Source organism: Melitaea cinxia, chromosome 1, assembly GCF_905220565.1.
Source record: "Melitaea cinxia chromosome 1, ilMelCinx1.1, whole genome shotgun sequence".
NCBI lineage: Eukaryota > Metazoa > Arthropoda > Insecta > Lepidoptera > Nymphalidae > Melitaea > Melitaea cinxia.
In genome coordinates this window covers 9211682-9229988 of record NC_059394.1, presented here as the reverse complement: position 1 = coordinate 9229988, position 18307 = coordinate 9211682, and the positions used below count along the sequence as shown (strand labels likewise).

Sequence of the window (18307 nt, the reverse complement as noted above, 5' to 3'; positions counted from 1 at the left end):
TGTATAAAGTAGTATTTATTTCTTGGAATTTTATGTTTAAATAATCCGTACTATAGCATTTTAAACTATTTTTGAATTATAAAACTGTGACACTATTCGTAACTAATTGTACAAAAAGGACATTTTAACTTATAGTTCGTATAAACCCTGATAAAAGAAAAGTTTTGTTTGTCTGTTAATGATGACATCTGAATCTATATTTAATAATTTACTCATTTGTAGAAAGCTGTATTCAGAACTAATCTATAATACAACTTACCACGCTATGACTTTTTTTCGTGGGGAAAATCCATCATGGATACCCTCCAGCGCGGGGACGCCAGAGGGTTATGTCAGACTCCTACTGACTAAAAACCACCACGTGTGAGCAGTCGTCCGCCTGGGTGGGGCGAGATGGGGTCGCGCTAGCATTCGCCACCTCACCACGCTATGACTTAGCATAGCATTAGCTAGACACTACGTTCAAATTATCTGTTAGTACTATATCCGGCCAGTATTTATTTGTGGTTTTATCTGCTTTTTTTTCTCGAGCTAGTTTGATAGAATCGTTCCGCATGATACCTTTCGTGAGCGCGAGAGCACGGCTATAATTTACAACAAAGAAAAAGAGAAAGAAAAATTGTTTCCACATGCGCATCCTCAGTTGTATACGGCAGTTAGTATTAATATTTCAGATCTTTATCGGTCATGCAGAAGTAAGTTGCAAGAGAAGCTCGTATATTAAAACTAAAGTAAATTTAAAAAAAGGCTACGATAATTTTTTTACGTGGAACGTGATCTACGAACACCTTATATATTTTACTGCTTTATCGCGTGTTGTTTCGTCCTGATTCAGCTTCTTACCTCAAGGAACGCTTTGAGTTTCTTTGCGACACCCATGATCGCTCCCTTCGATCTGACACCAATTTAATCCCTACTACTCCGTCTCAGTGCTTTGTGGCTACGGCACCAAAGAATATAGGCATCCCCTCTCTTCCCGTGGGAGTCGTAAGAGGCGCCTAAGGGATAACAAGATTCCACTACCACCTTGGAACTTAAGAAGCCGACCTATGGCGGGATAACCATCTAACCACTGGCTTTGAAAGACACAAGCCGAAGACGGGCAGCAGCGTCTTAGGTGCGACAAAGCCAGCCCTGCGGTCACCAACCCGCCTGCCCAGCGTGGTGAATATGGGCAACACACATGAGTTCACGCATTTTTGGCGCAAACTTGTGGAGGCCTATGTCCAGCAGTAGACTGCGATAGGCTGAAATGATGACGATGACTCCGTCTCATACTACTTCCTATTACTCTAATTCCTTCTCTGTTGAAGCTTACCAACTTTGGAACTCTCTCCCTCTTCCTATTAGACAAGCTCAATCTCTCTTCTCCTTCAAAAAATACCTTAAACTACACTATTTGTCACTAAACACGTCATGATCTCCTATATCGTCTTTGTATGATATAATATTATATATTTATTATGTATTTAGATATGTCTGTATTATATACAGGGTGGCCGATCACTTGACGTCATAAAAAAAAAATTAGGTCCGGTATGTTGTGGGGTATCCGAATCACCCCCATGTATGTTAGGCGATTTTTTATAGTTTAGGAGTTATGAATTTTTTTCGATTTTATGAGAAATTTCGACTTGACCATCTTAAAAAATTTCTAAAAAAAAAAGAAAAAATTTTTTTAGAGTTTTATTTTTTGCAACTGAATTCGCATAAGTTATACTTTTATGCATAAAATAATCAGCTGCGTAGCTTTGATGAAAGTTATGAAAATGTTGGTCTAAAGTCAAAAATATACGTTCCGTGAATTAGGACTTAAATTTTCAACTTTAAATTAAAAATCTAAACAGGTGACCTTATGATTTTTTAGTTAGTCTTAAAAATGCGCCAGACTCTCAGCTTTCATAATAATAATAAAAAAGCCGTACTTAATATGGAAAATTTGGCTAAAATCGGTCTTCAAAGACAGCAAGGTGGAGAATTCTTAAAATTAGCCTATTGATTAAAAAAAGTTTTTTATCATTCCTAAGGCTAATTAATGATTAGAAAATGCTAGAAACCTATTGTGTTGGTTGGATAAGAAAAGTTTTAGGCTTTTAAGTAAGAACAAGATCATAATGTTAAAATCATTTAATATTTTTAAATGTGCCTTCAGCAACACATGATCATTAACATTATGATCTATCTTGTGTTATATGTTATCTATTATCTTGTTCTTACTTAAAAGCCTAAAACTTTTCTTATCCAACCAACACAATAGGTTTCCAGCATTTTCTAATCATTAATTAGCCTTAGGAATGATAAAAAACTTTTTTTAATCAATAGGCTAATTTTAAGAATTCTCCACCTTGCTGTCTTTGAAGACCGATTTTAGCCAAATTTTCCATATTAAGTACGGCTTTTTTATTATTATTATGAAAGCTGAGAGTCTGGCGCATTTTTAAGACTAACTAAAAAATCATAAGGTCACCTGTTTAGATTTTTAATTTAAAGTTGAAAATTTAAGTCCTAATTCACGGAACGTATATTTTTGACTTTAGACCAACATTTTCATAACTTTCATCAAAGCTACGCAGCTGATTATTTTATGCATAAAAGTACAACTTATGCGAATTCAGTTGCAAAAAATAAAACTCTAAAAAAATTTTTTCTTTTTTTTTTAGAAATTTTTTAAGATGGTCAAGTCGAAATTTCTCATAAAATCGAAAAAAATTCATAACTCCTAAACTATAAAAAATCGCCTAACATACATGGGGGTGATTCGGATACCCCACAACATACCGGACCTAATTTTTTTTTTATGACGTCAAGTGATCGGCCACCCTGTATATGTAAGTATTATGTATGTTTATTATATATTATCTATTTGTACTTTATTCAAATAATGTAATTCGCACATCAATTATTTGTTTACTTCCTAACTGAAGTTTCTATTATCGTGTCCTATACCCAAAGGTTGTCATGTACATCTTTCATTTTGTTTTTTTTTTGTTGTTTCTTTTAATGATGTACAATAAAGAGTATTATTATTATTAACTGAATGTCACTCCGCCCGCCCAATACATAATAGATACATATATTATAATAACTACTTATATAGATAATATACTAAATTTACTTATACTTACATATATAAATATAAGCGGGTGGAGGAATACGCCCCGGCAGAGAGATCAAACGGCCGGGGGTTAGGGCTGTAGGCTGAGAAACCGGCGAACAATCCTAGCCGAGTCGAGTAACACCGCCTTCTGCATCCTGGTTGCGAGCGAACCGTCCCGGATCCCCAGTTGCCTCAGATGGTGAGCGAGGCTAACCGGGATCAAACCGTTGGCAGATATTACGATAGGGATTATTTCAGCGGACCCCACACCCCACATGTCGACAATCTCGTGCGCCAGATCCAGATATTTATTATTATTATTATTATATTCTTAGATGATTTTATTTCAATCAAGTTGGAATAAAAGTTAGTCAAAAGGAAGAAGTGTAAGTATTTTATTTATTAAAATAGGAAATATGTGAAATAAAACCAAAAACATTGTTTCATACGATATTTTTATTTCGAATTCGATCATGATCACGCCACACACTACAACATCATTCGTGTACATTTACCATAACTTCGATTTAATTCATTGAATTTTAGAGGTACTTCCACAAACCGCTCCGATGAGCACACAACTCGCCTACGTTCACTTCTCGCATCAATATACTCCACAAATCAATTTACAACCTCAAAGTATTTTACGTAAACAACATGACTACAACTATTTGTAATAAATCTTTGGCAGCTCTATGGAAAATATACCTCTAATTTATTTAATTTAATTTAATGAAAATGCAACTTCGAATATAATTATTATAACAATCACAACAGTTTCTTGACGATACTATCTTATATTCGCCCTTAAAATAGTAACATTAGATTGATTCGATTTTAATAATATGTACTCATAAATTAAGATCACTTATTTGATTTCATTATAAATACGAATATTTACATCTTTACTATTCGGGGGTTTACTCCTTCGTGCTTACAATATAATAAGAGAAGAATTAAAATCTTACCTTCAGCACAGCTAAGACTTTACCTAATTTAGAAGCGATCTTTTAAGGCTAGTTTTAATTTTTATTTTGATTCATTATTATTTCATCGCAATGATCCAAAGCCGTTGTTTTTGAAAAACTAACTAAATGTCAAGGATTAAATTAAAAAAAAAAAAAAACTTGTTAGATAATTAATTTTTTTATAAACATTGTAAAATAAAATAAAATATATATACCTATATACTAATCTACTATATAATCAAAATGATTGAGAGTTTGTAATTTCTGTAGGCATCTTTTGTCATCAAACATCCCGAACTACGTACGTTTTGTTTATAAATATAAAACTATTTATTAAATATTAATAACTATTATTGGTGTTCTTTTTTGTCCTAATAAAATCTCTACGTTAAAAATTTTGAAATTATTGAGGACGTTGTACTAATTCTCGAACATACTTTTTAATATCACAAATCTCTGTAAATCTAGTCTCTATACTAATCAATAAAATAATATCGTTAATGCGATGGATGGTTAATGCGTGTTATTATATTTTTAAATGTCTGATTAAGTTTTATTTTTAAATATTAGAATAGTAATAATATTAAAAGCCTTTAAGATTTATAGAAACATTCTTATTAGGAATGAAGTTTAACGTTATCAGACGTTCTACACGAAATTTAAAAATATTCTTAATCTTAAAACAGTGAACATGTGCGATTATTGCCTTTGCGATTACTATCGATTTATTATACCTACTAAAAGAGGCACGACGGCTGCTATTGCACATTTGACAAAGTTATCATAATAATATATTATATCATATATATAAGTATTAGTTATACAGGATTATATAACATTAATTCGTTAACACCAGCAATAAATAAACTACGATGATTTCCTACAGCTATTCGATGCTATTTGACTTTAATGAAATTTAACAATTTTCGTGAAGCTCGACGTTTGTTAATATACCTGTGATTACTCGTAAAAATAGTAATAATAATTAATCATTGTAAATGAGTGTCGATTTCTTATGCAGTTGAAATAAAGTAATTAATTATTACATTTTGATTACATGAAACTTGTTATTTTTTGCATTTTATGTATCTACACGTACATTTTTTCGTTATGTATGTATCGTATTAACATTAAATAATTTCTTTTTATAGATAGCAAACTTTAGTATGATTCATATAGTACGTAATTAAAAATGACGCATTTAATAAAAAAAAGTCACATAGTTTTCACAATACATCAGTTTAAATATTACGTTTACAGTAAAATACGTATATTGTAGAATAATGTATATTTTTATATTATTAAAATAAAAGAAAACTTTTCATAAGCTTTTCGTGATGATGTGTTATATACATATTTTTACAATGCTTATGAATGTTTGTAAGCTGTATGTTCTAATATTCCGAGTCTAATTACGTGGCCACTAGATCGATTCACAACTCTTTTATAAAGCTTAATCAAGCTCTTTAAAAAATCGAATATTGTTTAATCGTAACTATAATTAGTAAGCCTTATATAATTATTTATTATAACAAATCTAAACGGATAGTTGAATAATCTATAATGAAATAATGAAAATATGACACTCTTATTAATAATAATACAATGTTGTAATTAAACATCACGTAACAATATTGGTACGTTTAGACCAAAAAACTGAATACAAATTAGAAATGTTTAGCGTTTAAAGTAAGACAGTATAAGGTTTAGAAACAGAAAGTGTTATATAGACCATTTATAGAAGAATTCGAGCACAAACTACATACACGTTTATAATATACCTAATGTCTAATACAATATGAATTGATTCTAGCGTTTTTTACTCTAATTTGTTACCCGATTAAGAGGTATTTACACGTGGTTACACCAATACCGTGTCAATAAGTTGTATGTATAATAAAATAAACATACAAAACATAAAACAAAACGATGTAGGCGGTATTGAATCGAAAGATTTTATGGATTAAATAACTCTGTTTATTTATACATCTGTGAACAATTAACACCGTTCTTATTCTTTAAAAAAATGAATGTCTAAAAATATGGTCGTGTTTATACATAGCTAAATAACTTTCAAGTACCGATGCAATTTATGTAAATAGGCACGATCGTCGGTATTCGTACATTATTTATAAGTACATAGTGATAAACTCTTAAACACTAAATAACGATGCGTCATTTCTGACAAAACAAACGATAATATCTACAACGTTTGATATGTTTTTTATTGCCGTGACGATTTATTATATTATGTCATAAATTGTTGATACAATGGCAGTCATGCCTAGCGATGTTCGTAGCAGAGCGTATTGCAGCAGCCGCAGACACACAGCATGCATACTCGCATAAGTGCAATGTCGTGTCCACATACCTTCATTGATTTTTTTCAAATGTCTAATGTCAAATAAACATGTTCTATGAAATAAATTATTTTAAATTGTTTGATTACATACGATTCTATGAAAATAGATTATATTGTTAGTAGTTTTTCATTTGACATTTGACATAACGTACGTTTTCTCTGATAGCGTCACCGTTTGTGCCTCAATTCCGTCGGGTCTATATAACACTGAGCGTTTCGTGGGCGAAATGGGAGCTGTACAGCCAGCCACCAGAGTCAAATTCCCCCAGCTTAATACTAAACATCCTCCCGTCGGAAAGATGAAGTACGACATATAAGACATACACACATGCAACACACGTCTACACATTTTTTTCCATTTCACAATCATGCAATGACTGACTGTCGCGTCACTGGCAAATCTAGCATTTTCTTTTTTCTTTTCTTCTAAAATATGTACACAAATTGTTAAAAAAGACATATCATAATGCGATAACATTGAATGCACAAGTAGAATGTGTAGTATGAAAGTAGAATGTTTTTGACGTAGCATGTATAAATTCGCCAAACACAAAAATGCCAAAATAAAATAAGGAAGCCAACGTGCATCTTATATAGCCAAAATAAAGTGCAACAGGACACGGAAAGTGCAATGTGAAGATAGATCTGAAAGATAAATAATCATGTTCTGGGATAATTTACGCACATATACATACACAATATGTACATGTCAATACACACAAATTGGAAATATTTTATGAACTAGAAAAGGATTAACATAAAATTAGGCTTCACTGTGTTTTGTTTACGTATGTTATGTAACAATGTGTAACATTATTCAAATGTAACAAGTTTTCGTATTTATTATTGTTTCATTTCACTCTTTCATTACATTTTTATTACAATATGCTATAACAAGGAAAAATTCATCGTGAGTGTATAAACGGTTATAAGCGATTTCACTTATTTAAAAATATCTAAAATAGTGAAAAGTACGAGTTGCACAATAGAAATTATTTTATTAGTAACATATTACTTATTACGTTAGACCCACAGCCAAATGCGTCGCTTTCGCACGATTGCGTTCATAGCTAAAAATAATCTTAATTTATATATTTCGCTTTTTGTGTGTCGCAAGTGGTCTAATAAACCTATTTCTATATCGTACTGTCCATCTTAAAATTATATAGCTGCAATCCATCAAATAATCGCAAAAACTTTGCGCGTTATTTAACACATTAACAGCCTTAGAGGTCGGTTTTGGCGCCACTTGTTTAAAAAAAAAAAAACAAAACAATTCGTATTTAGCCCGCAATTTTATGAAATTCATATAATATTATTACTGATTTCTTTTCCCCGTTGATCTTCATATGGTCGATATTTTATATTGAATGTGGCGCCCGGGTCAAACACTGGAAGTCGATGTATGCCTTGTTTACACTGTATAAAAATGTAAATTTAGAACCCTTGTATTTGTACTTGCCCATCATAATCGACGACCTAGAGAGACAGTCGGTTAAATTGAGCCAGTCCTCGTGTTAAATATTTGACGGACCGATATAAGAAAGGGCAATGCAGCAAGGCAGCCATCAGACGTTCCAGCGCATGCCCGCCGACGTAGGCGACGCGTCCGAGGCTGTTAGAACAAGAGGAAGCTGACCCTGGTCCGGCGCGCGTCGCCCTTGCCGCGCCGGCCCATGCCGTACTGTCACATGGCCGTGTCCGCCGCGCTCGCCGGCTTGGCGTCGCCGCCGCCGCCGCCCGCCGCCTCCTCGTCGCGCGCGCCGCGCCCCGCGCCCGCCGCCGCCAGCCCCGTGAAGTCCAGCTTGTACTGCACGAGAACACGCGCGTTACTACGGCGCCGCATAGCTCCCGGGAGGCTTTGCGGCTCGATAATAAAACGCTCATGCGCCGATGTAGCATCGGTATTATTATATGAGATTTCCCTGCTATAATGGACAGTTACATCGGGAAAATAGAATCCGGTATCATTATTATACTTCATCTTATGATTGCATGGGATATCGCATGAAATTTTACTATTATAGTTTTCATTACGAGCATTATACGCGTTTTATTAAAGATACCCGGAGCCGAGACCGATGCCTACGGCATCGCTACGGCACCCATTCAAATGACAATGAACACCATGCACGCGTATACAGATTTCTTTCCATTAACAACTATTTTTATGACCAGTTAGGCTGAAACGCATTTTTCAATGGCAGCGCCAGTTATGGGCCGGTGTCACTAGCGGTTAACTTCATAAAGTATATAGCGTATGACTTAAAGTTATAAAATGTCTTAGTGGCACTTTATACACTTTAAGATTAATGATAGTCACACAGATTCTAAGCTAAAAGTAAATTATTATTTGCAACATCACATAAACAACATCCAGGTATCAACTATCATATACACCACCAAACACTGCTACACTAAACTTGTAAAATACCACGACTTCAATATATTCATGTTAAAGTAAGTTATTGCAGAGGTTACAAAACTTTGTCAAACGCCAAAGCCAACAACTTCAATCCACACAAATACATACATTATCCATTTAAAACACTATTTTCACTCTTAAATGTGGATGCTTTTCGCAAATTTGGCTTCCAATGCATAGGAACTCTCTCGGGCATACAGAGGGAGTACTGAAATTACCAAAATAAAAAGAAACTTAAAAGGGACCAGAAATAAAAAGCAAAGCGTAGTACAGTAAAAACATTTTGTGGAATACGTTTCGTTATTGGGGGTGAGAAAAATATCCTTTGATAGGAATGTTTACGTGAAATTTTGTTGTTTCGACGTTAGGATATGGAAATTGATTCAACGATTTGTCTAGCTTTCTAGCTTACTTCTGCTCATGAAATTAATCAGAAAAACCACAACGAAATGTTTACTAAGAACAATCGATTTACTATACAAAATTCTCAAGAATACACAATGCATGCTTAAGTGACTACATACACAGGTACACACAGAGTTACATGAATATTGGTGTTTTTGAAAGTGCAAGACTGAGACAGACCGAATCGCCCCTTGCATTTGTTGAGGTTTTGTTTATCGCTTTGTCCAACGGTATAAGACCCTGGCGTTGGAAGCCACCCAGAGTTAGGCGATAGGAAAACAGAAACAAAAAATCAATATAATATACAATTAAACAAAATGGGACTTGATAAGTTTCAAGAGTTCTATTACTATACCAATCTAAATAAACTAATTGCTAAGAAGATTTATTCTTGTGTAAAGTTTGATAAGCTTTTTAATTTTTATAATACGTAACAATTAAATGAGAAGCAAAAATTTTAAGACAAGAATAAATCTGTGGTCGGTAATTACACTTGTGACCCCCGTAAGTCTAACAGTCAACGAAATATAATCTTTAAAGTACTTAACGGGTGCAACACTCTGGTGTCTTTTAATCACTCCCACACTCTTCTCCCACGGCAAAGGTACCTAAGGAACATTACGTTCCGATGCACTAAAATCTTTATATTGACTAAAAAATTGTCTATATTTTAATATGTGCCATGTGTTGATCGAAAATGTTGTAATTTGATTCACATAAGAACAAAGGGTGTTATAGATCACCTTATTTGCACAGTCGAAGCACGTCGTGACGACTTTGCTTATGACATTCATGAGATGTTTGGTTTCTTGAATGACGTTGTCGACTTTGCTAAATGTAGCCGCGCGGCCTACCGTCGGCTCCTTCACCGTGAACTGGAGTTGTTGGACGTAGGTTGGTACTTTATCTAAATGTTCTAACAGCTCTTTTTTTATTGTCCCAGCAGGCACCTTTACGAGAAGAAAATTATTAGAATAAATAATGTTGATATTTTTGTTGCTTTGAATGAAAAAATTACCTGATAGGAAAACTGTCGAACGATTTTATACAATCTATTAGCTTCTTCCGCAAAGTATTCGGCTTGTGTGAAGAGGTCTTGTGTAGTGTTGAGGCGACCTTCACCTTTGGTGAACTGGTACATAGCGAAGGCCATGGAAGACATATTTTTTGCCCTAATATAAAAAAAACAACAACAATATTTCCTTAGAACAATACGTGCTACTGGTTATTTAATTAAAAAAAAAATATCTCAATTTTATTTTTGTAAGAGCAAATATTGTAGAAATAATTTTGTAAACCTCTTCACAATGTCGTTGTTTTCGTCGGCACCTTGCCATTTATCCGTCTCCGCGTCCATCTCGGAAGACATCATTTTCATTTCTAAGCCCGATTTGGCAATTTTCGCTTGTTCGTCGGAATCTAATCGTACCGCTTTTAAGGGTTTACTTGTCGTTCCATGTTTCTGTTTAAATATAAATAAGAAAAAACATTAATGAAGTTATGTTGAGCGAACTGAGGTAGGGCACAGCAGGAATTTCCTGCTCAAAATACGGAGCAGCCCGACTGGGGTAGTACCTCGACCTCGACCAGATCACAGCAAAATAATACTGTTTTCAAGCAGTATTGTGTTCCTGTTGGTGAATAAGGTGACCAGAGCTCCTGAGGGGATTGGGGATTGGGTCGGCAACGCGCCTGCGATGCTTCTGGTGTTGCAGGCGTCTATAAGCTACGGTAATCGCTTACCATCAGGTGAGCCGTACGCTTGTTTGCCGACCTAGTGACATAAAAAAAATATTTTGAGCGTTCGCGTACGAGCGCTATGCAGCAGCAGTCAGTACTCACGCCCGGGCGCGGCAGGCTGCAGTACTGCTGCTGGCGCGGCGCGGCGAGGCCCAGCAGGCCGCGCGCCAGGCGCGCCGCGTCCGCCAGCAGCCACGCCCACATGTCCACGAACACGTCGAGGTTCTCGCGCGCCGCCGCGCTGCCCGGGTGCGCCGCCAGCGTGCGCGCCGCCGTCACCACTTGCGGCCCGTATATCCGCAGGTTTATCTCGGCGAACTTCGCGCTCACTTGCAACGTTTCCGACATCGCTATGTGTCTTAACAGTTTGCAAACCTGCAGATGATCTCAATTTAAATTAAATACATTTTTGTCAGTATCACTTATTAAATATAACCTGCCTCAATTATGTGATCTAGTTGCTCGTGCAGCCGACTCGCTATACTGTGCAGTCTCTCTGATTCTCTCTCACCACAGGAACTAGCTGAAATTTATGAATAGGTGTGATACATTTCATATTTTTTTATTACATTATTACTATTTTTAATTAGGTTAGGAACACCAACTAAGGAAGTAGGTGATTTTTCAACCGACTTCCAAAAAAGGAGGAGGTTCTCAATTCGACTGTATTTTTTTTAATGTGTGTTACTTTAGAAGTTTTGACTGGATGGAGCGAAGTTTTGACTGGATGGAGCGATTTCGACAAATTTTCTTTTGATTGAAAGGTGGTATGTGTCATTTGGTCCCATTTAAATTTATTTGAGATCTAACAACTACTTTTCGAGTTATATCTAATAATGCGTTTTTACTTGACGCTTTTTTCGTCGACCTACGTTGTATTATACCGCATAACTTTCTACTAGATGTACCGATTTTGATATTTTTTTTTTGTTGGAAAGGGGATATCCCTAGTTTGGTACCATGATAAGGAAACTAGGATCTGATGATGGAATCCTAGAGAAATCGTGGGAAACTCTCGAAAATCCGCAATAACTTTTTGTTGGACGTACCGATTTTGATCATTTTTAATTTAATCAAAAGCTGATGTTTATCGTGTGGTTACATATAAATTTTATCGAGATCTGATAACTACTTTTTGAGTAATCTTTGATAACGCGTAGTTACTTGACTATTTTTTCGTCGATCTACGTTGTATTACTCGTCGATGTAATTGAAGTCGGTTTTTTTTTCGTTTGCGAGCAAACACAATTATTTTTATTTTTCGTTTGCGATCAAACACAATTATATGATTATATGGTTACCATTATTGTACCACTGGTGGTGTGGTACCTTGGTAAAAGCGTGTTGTTAGCATATAAGACCCACCTATGTGTGCAAGGTCGGAAGCAAGTTTCCTCGCCTCCTCAGCGAGTGACGACAAGTCTCGGGCTTGTTCTCTCGCTGCAGCCACCAGTGCGCGTTCTAGTTCGGATGCTGCACTAGTAGCTCCAGTACACGCACTTTCTAGAGCTGCTACACTACCACCTTGTTCTTCCTAATATATAGTATTTTTTTTTAATATTTACAAAACATATTTGTTTGCAGCAAAGTGATAAAGCAAGTACGAATGAAAAATATGAAATTATTTTAAAATATAAAATAAAATATCCTCACTAATGACACGGCGACTGCGACAAGTCTTTCCAGTTCATAAGCTATTCTTTCAGCGAGCGCAAGTATCCTTTGTCTGTGCTCGTGTGAGGTATAAGCAGAGTCCGTGAAATCGTGTGTTCGTTCGACGAGCGCTCTGAGTGTGGCGGCCAGCGCTCTCCTCCTCGCCGCGTCCGCGCCGCCGCGCGCCCTCGCCGCTCTCACTTGCGTGGACAGGCCGCGTAGCGCGCCCAACGCCGTACCCGCCTCCCACTGCGCAGCCTGGCGATCGGTTCAAACATTTCGGACACAAATTTGACACTGACGGTTTTTAAAAATTGTGACTCAGTTAAATGTTGTTAGTTAGTTATTTTATAAAACAGGTGCTTTGTATGATAATACAAAGTATTAAAAAAAATTATACCAGCCCACGAAAATTGATTTTTTTTTCTGTTTATCTGTGATTAATAAATATGAAAGTGAGATGTAAACTTAAATACATTAAAAATAAAATATTGCGTACTCTTATGCTGTAAATAAGTAACGTGGTTGTTAGCTGCACAAGAAGCTTGGTACATTGTCGTTACTCGACATGTGTTTCTTTCTTACGCAAAAACTAATTTTAAGCTATCTACTTTTTCCTAGGCGACTTTAGCGTGATCGTAGCGAAATTGTGATGTTATACATACAATATAAAACCTAGTTAATTTTTTTTGATGTATGTAATATAGAGGTTTAAAGCTTTACAGAGTAAGTGCTGTAATTAAAGTTATCCTTTCTCATGACAATTGTTTTACATTTATTTCGAAATTGGATTCGATTTTATTTTAGGTCATTTTGTGTAAGCATGAGAAAAAATATCTAAATTAAATTCTAATGCATAAGAAGTTGTTTTCAAAGGAAGCGCTATTGAATAACTAGTAAAATGCATATTATGTACGCTTTTAGAGGAAAAGGCACTCATCTACCTACATTTAATTTATGTACCTGCTCGTGACTATCCGAGAAAGGTTGCAACTACAAGAGAAATAAAAATCGTGTTTAAGTTCAGAAAGTTAGAACGGAGAAATGAGAAAAAAACAAAAGTTTAGGATTACAGGAGAGGTCGTTACAAAAGTTGAGAAATCTTTTATTAGTATACTTACGATTAAAAATCCCTTCTTTCCTTATACATTGTTTGTAGAGTCGATTACAAAACAAATTAAAATTTTACATAGAGCTATATAGAATAAGCAAAAAGAAACAAAGGTACACAAGATAGAATATTAATATTAATTAGAATATTGCATAATAGCTTAGTGGTTTGAACAAAAGATTTTTTATTGCTTACGTTATAATTTATGAAATAGTAAGTTATTAACATACTGAATAAATTAAACAATTATGAAACATTATAATTAGATTAGAACAGTTGGTTAGTCTGTGGTTTGCCCATTGTGATAGCTTAAAGATTTTAATCACTCCTCGTACTAAAATTCCCCGTCGGAAGCAGGAATAGATTTATCGTCATTGACAAAGTGTTTTCGTACTTTATGACATAATATAACGCTTTTAGGATAAAGGATGTTTATGGCCGGACGTAAAGTGCCGGCTAGTAAGTTAAACGGCGGACGAAGATGAATGTCAGCGATTGTATCAATTCAGTCGATCCCTTATTACTGATCTATTAAGTTCACTATGATTTTATTTCGTTTTAATATTACTATACCTTGTATTTTCAGTTTTCTGATTTATTTTAACAGTGTAATGTAGGCTAAAATACTTATCATAATAATTAAAATGTGACACTTAAAACTGGCTAGTTTGATTTAATTAGTTCAATATATTGTTGTTATTAACAAACAACCAAGAATTACTTCAGTCAAATAAAATAATTTATTATTATACTTCACTTATTGATAACTATTTTTATTTAGCAATAAGAATAATGTTTCTGTATTAATCCTATTAACTAATTTAAAACTAGTATTATTATAATTTAGCAACGTAACGTAAAACATGTATAAGAAAAAGAACAGTATAATTTATATATAAAATAAACTAATAATGTAAATGTAGTAAAAAAATTGAAGTAAATCAATTTTTATATTATTTGTGAATATTTTTATTACTATTATACTAACAGTAATAGTCGTACATGATGTGATAAGAGTTATGGTTTTTATAAATTTACTAAATCTTATAATGAGATGGAGAAATTGAAAAAAAAAATATAATAAAGATTTGCGTCATTAATGTGCTACGCTTATAGGTAAGTAGTTTATTTATATTTTAAGAAAATATTAAGAAACGTTTCTTTTTAATATGAAAATAACAATACTACAATTAATAATCTCATTGTTAATTGTAGTCTTTGAAAGATTTATGAAAATATTAGCAAAGCGTCTTCAGTTAACATATAATATTTAGTTTCACATGAACTAAGGTTAATAACATCCAACTCGGTTAAAGTTTATGAGTATGTATTTGGTTTGTATTTAATTTTTCGGAACATTTCGTAAAGTATAAATAGGTTCATGCTTTCCACGCTCGTATTACTACGTAATTAAGTTAGCGTGTACATAATCTTTGCATACTCATTAGAAGTAAGCCAATGAACTTTAATAGGGGGATCGAATTTTGTTAACAATTCTTATAGAATTGGACGTATTAATACTGAACGACTGCACGTTTTTAACAACGGTACAGTATATAAAGGATAGTGCCAGTACATTTAAATACATTTCATTCATACGTCTGATGTTTATTTGTCTAATGCATAGAAAAAAGTGTGATAATGTTACTTCGTCTTTTTGTTTGTTCCGATAAATGTTATTGATTTTAATAAAAATACAAAAAGTAAATAAGATATGATAAAAACAAATCACAGTGTCTTATACATCGTAATAATAATAAAAAATTCGTGAAACTTTCGACCAGGTCATATGTAATTTACATTTACATAAAGACGTTATTTAGGGGGGAAGGGGTCGTCCATTAATCACTTGATGCTTTAGCGATTTTTAACCTCCTTGGTCGGGTTTTAGACCAGTCCCACTCTATAACCAAAAATCACATGTATTTTTCTTTGTGAAAAGTATGTATATATTGAAATTTTAGAATAAAATCTTTAAATAAAAGTTTAATCCGATTAAATTTTTGAAAATTAAGCATCGTGATACAAATTTCTACTTTTTTTTGCAATCTAAAAATTAAAAAATTGTACAAATGATTTAATATTATATGCTGTTTACTTTGGTTTTCATTGAGTGTAGATATTATAATATATATTTATGACAAAAAATATGTATAAACGTACACTGTAGTACACTGATGTTTAGGTATTTTGAATTATTTACTTTCTTCAACTTAGCCTTGAAAATTATATTAAGGTATATTTCGATGTCTGTACCCTTGATAGTAAATTTTTGAATGGTCAATATTACAACCGAATGTAATGATCAATTCAATTTATTTGATCCGTAATAGAAAAGTTATAAATTTGTCTATAACTATTTACTATTTTACATTCAGTCATGTATTTGATAAAAAAGCTATATATAAATATAAAATAATTAATTACATTTTTAAACAAAATAAAACATTGCCTATTGTTCCTGACCTCATAAATTTGAGGTCAAAATGCGTAGTCCTTTGTTTCTGAGCTCCGTATACCATTTACATTTGCCATAAATATTATAATTATACTACCGGGCTCGGCGAACATTGTCCTGCCCCTAAAACAGCTACCAAATTTGATTGCTTACATACCGTTAGCAGCGTCACTTACTGGGTCCAATTGAGATAAAAACTACTCTATCTCCCAAGTTGGACCAAATTACTGATGCTTACAAAATTTGATAAAAATTGGTTCAGTAGTTTCGGAGTTACATAGCTATAGCAGCGCAACCTGCCGGGTCCAATTGAGATAAAAACTACCCTATCTCCCAAACCAACCAAACGAAGTTGGACCAAATTACAGGTGCTTACAAAGTTTGATAAAAATTGGTTCAGTAGTTACGGAGTTTATCTGGAACATACATCGCCACACGAAATATTTATATGTATATATAGATTATAGACCGAGAGCCCAAGAGGGCCAGACTCATCATTTCATAAAAGCTAAACATTTCTCAGTGCATGCTCCCAGTACCGATAAAAGCAATGGCCAAATATGAAGTTTAACTCATGGTTACTTTGCCAGATACCAGGTATCAAAGGCGTATAAAATTACTTCGAACTCGCACCCACGACTAACCTAAATGTCTGTCTAGGGCGGGATTTGAGTTATCGAAATTGACCGACTACTGAAAAAAAATCTTCTAATAGGTATCCAAGTGACACATGTGAAGATCAGTTTATGATGAATTAATAATAATATAATATATTTTAATATAAATATATATCAGTTTATATTAATTAATTAATTTTTTATCTATGACGTAAGTTTGGTTACAAAAGTTTGTGGCTCTCGTTATCGTGATATCTAATATTACTTCGAACAGAATATTAAAAAAATTACGATTTAGGAAATGACGTAAGTTAGTTGCCACTTTTTATGCCTTAGATACCTGGTATCTGCCAAAGTAACCACGAGTTAAACTTCGTGTTTGGTCTTGGCTACCTGTGTTCGGAGCATGCACTGAGAAACTATCAGCTTATAAAATAATGAAGGTCTAGCCCTCACGGGCTCTTAGGTTAGTGCTGCTGTATGTATTTATCTTAAGTCTACTTACGAGTAGTATACGTTTAATTAGTAATGTTCCGTAAATTGTGGATGTAAATATAAATTTATTACATTGGCAAGCAGCCAATACCAATATTATAATTTCAAACCAATATTTCAAATTAATGCATTTTCAGTGCACCATACACTTCGTTTACGACGAGTGATTATAGGTCATTACCTACGATTGGAAATCATGTACGTAACAACATTTATTGAAACAAATTTTATATCAGATTTAATTGAAACAAGGTTTTTGTGTTAATCAGTAAACAAAATTGTATTATGTTTGATAGTGGTAGTCTTTAGGTGTGTTAGTAACAATGTGACGTGAAGTCAGACCTCGTGGGAGTGCTCCTCGTGGCCCGGCAGCCCGTCCCGCACCACATAATGTATGAGGTCCATGGCGCGCCGCATCTGACAGAAGACCGTGTCCCGGTTTTCCCGCGCGGATGCACTGCCCGGATGCCGCAAACAGGTCTGCGTTGTACATATTATATTTTAGTGACTGTATTAAACTGATTGATTTTATTTACTGAATTTTTTCCTCATTGAAAATAAAATAATTACGAAAAATTATGTGGTGTCATGGGACACCAGGTAGGAACGAAGTTCCTTCGGATAGTATAAGAAGCAACACAATTTGAAAAAAAAATGTTGAATTTTATATGTACTTTCTAGTTCTTGATTTTTTTTTAATTTTGTTGATTGGTTTTTAATTAAGTACGTAAAAGTATTTAGGAAATTTAGTATTTTACAAAATAACAAATACCGTAAAATATAATAAATGAAACAAAATAATAATAATAATAATTCAAACTATTAAGTAAAATAAAAAAAACACGTCTTTATTTATTTTTGTCGACAGTATAAAATTACATAAATAATTTAAAAAAAGTTTAATAGTAATATTTTAGTTTTACAAACGTGATATTATACAATTGTGTGACTGATATTACGTCACTTCCGTTATATA

The 18307-nt window shown here is 33.8% G+C and overlaps 1 protein-coding gene across 1 annotated transcript in view; it reads right to left on the bottom strand.

The window, feature by feature from the left end:
* Window positions 1–4485: 4485 nt before the first annotated feature.
* Window positions 4486–18307, bottom strand: part of LOC123663113 (alpha-catulin) — a 101694-nt gene continuing 87872 nt past the window's right edge. The window contains exons 5-15 of the mRNA XM_045597859.1: window positions 17674–17811; window positions 13614–13643; window positions 12651–12908; window positions 12363–12531; window positions 11438–11520; window positions 11100–11372; window positions 10556–10719; window positions 10276–10429; window positions 10001–10207; window positions 9780–9865; window positions 4486–4519 (exon numbers count right to left, since the gene is read on the bottom strand). Of these exons, the coding sequence (XP_045453815.1) occupies window positions 4486–4519; window positions 9780–9865; window positions 10001–10207; window positions 10276–10429; window positions 10556–10719; window positions 11100–11372; window positions 11438–11520; window positions 12363–12531; window positions 12651–12908; window positions 13614–13643; window positions 17674–17811 (1596 nt within the window). The remainder of the gene's footprint in view (window positions 4520–9779; window positions 9866–10000; window positions 10208–10275; window positions 10430–10555; window positions 10720–11099; window positions 11373–11437; window positions 11521–12362; window positions 12532–12650; window positions 12909–13613; window positions 13644–17673; window positions 17812–18307) is intronic.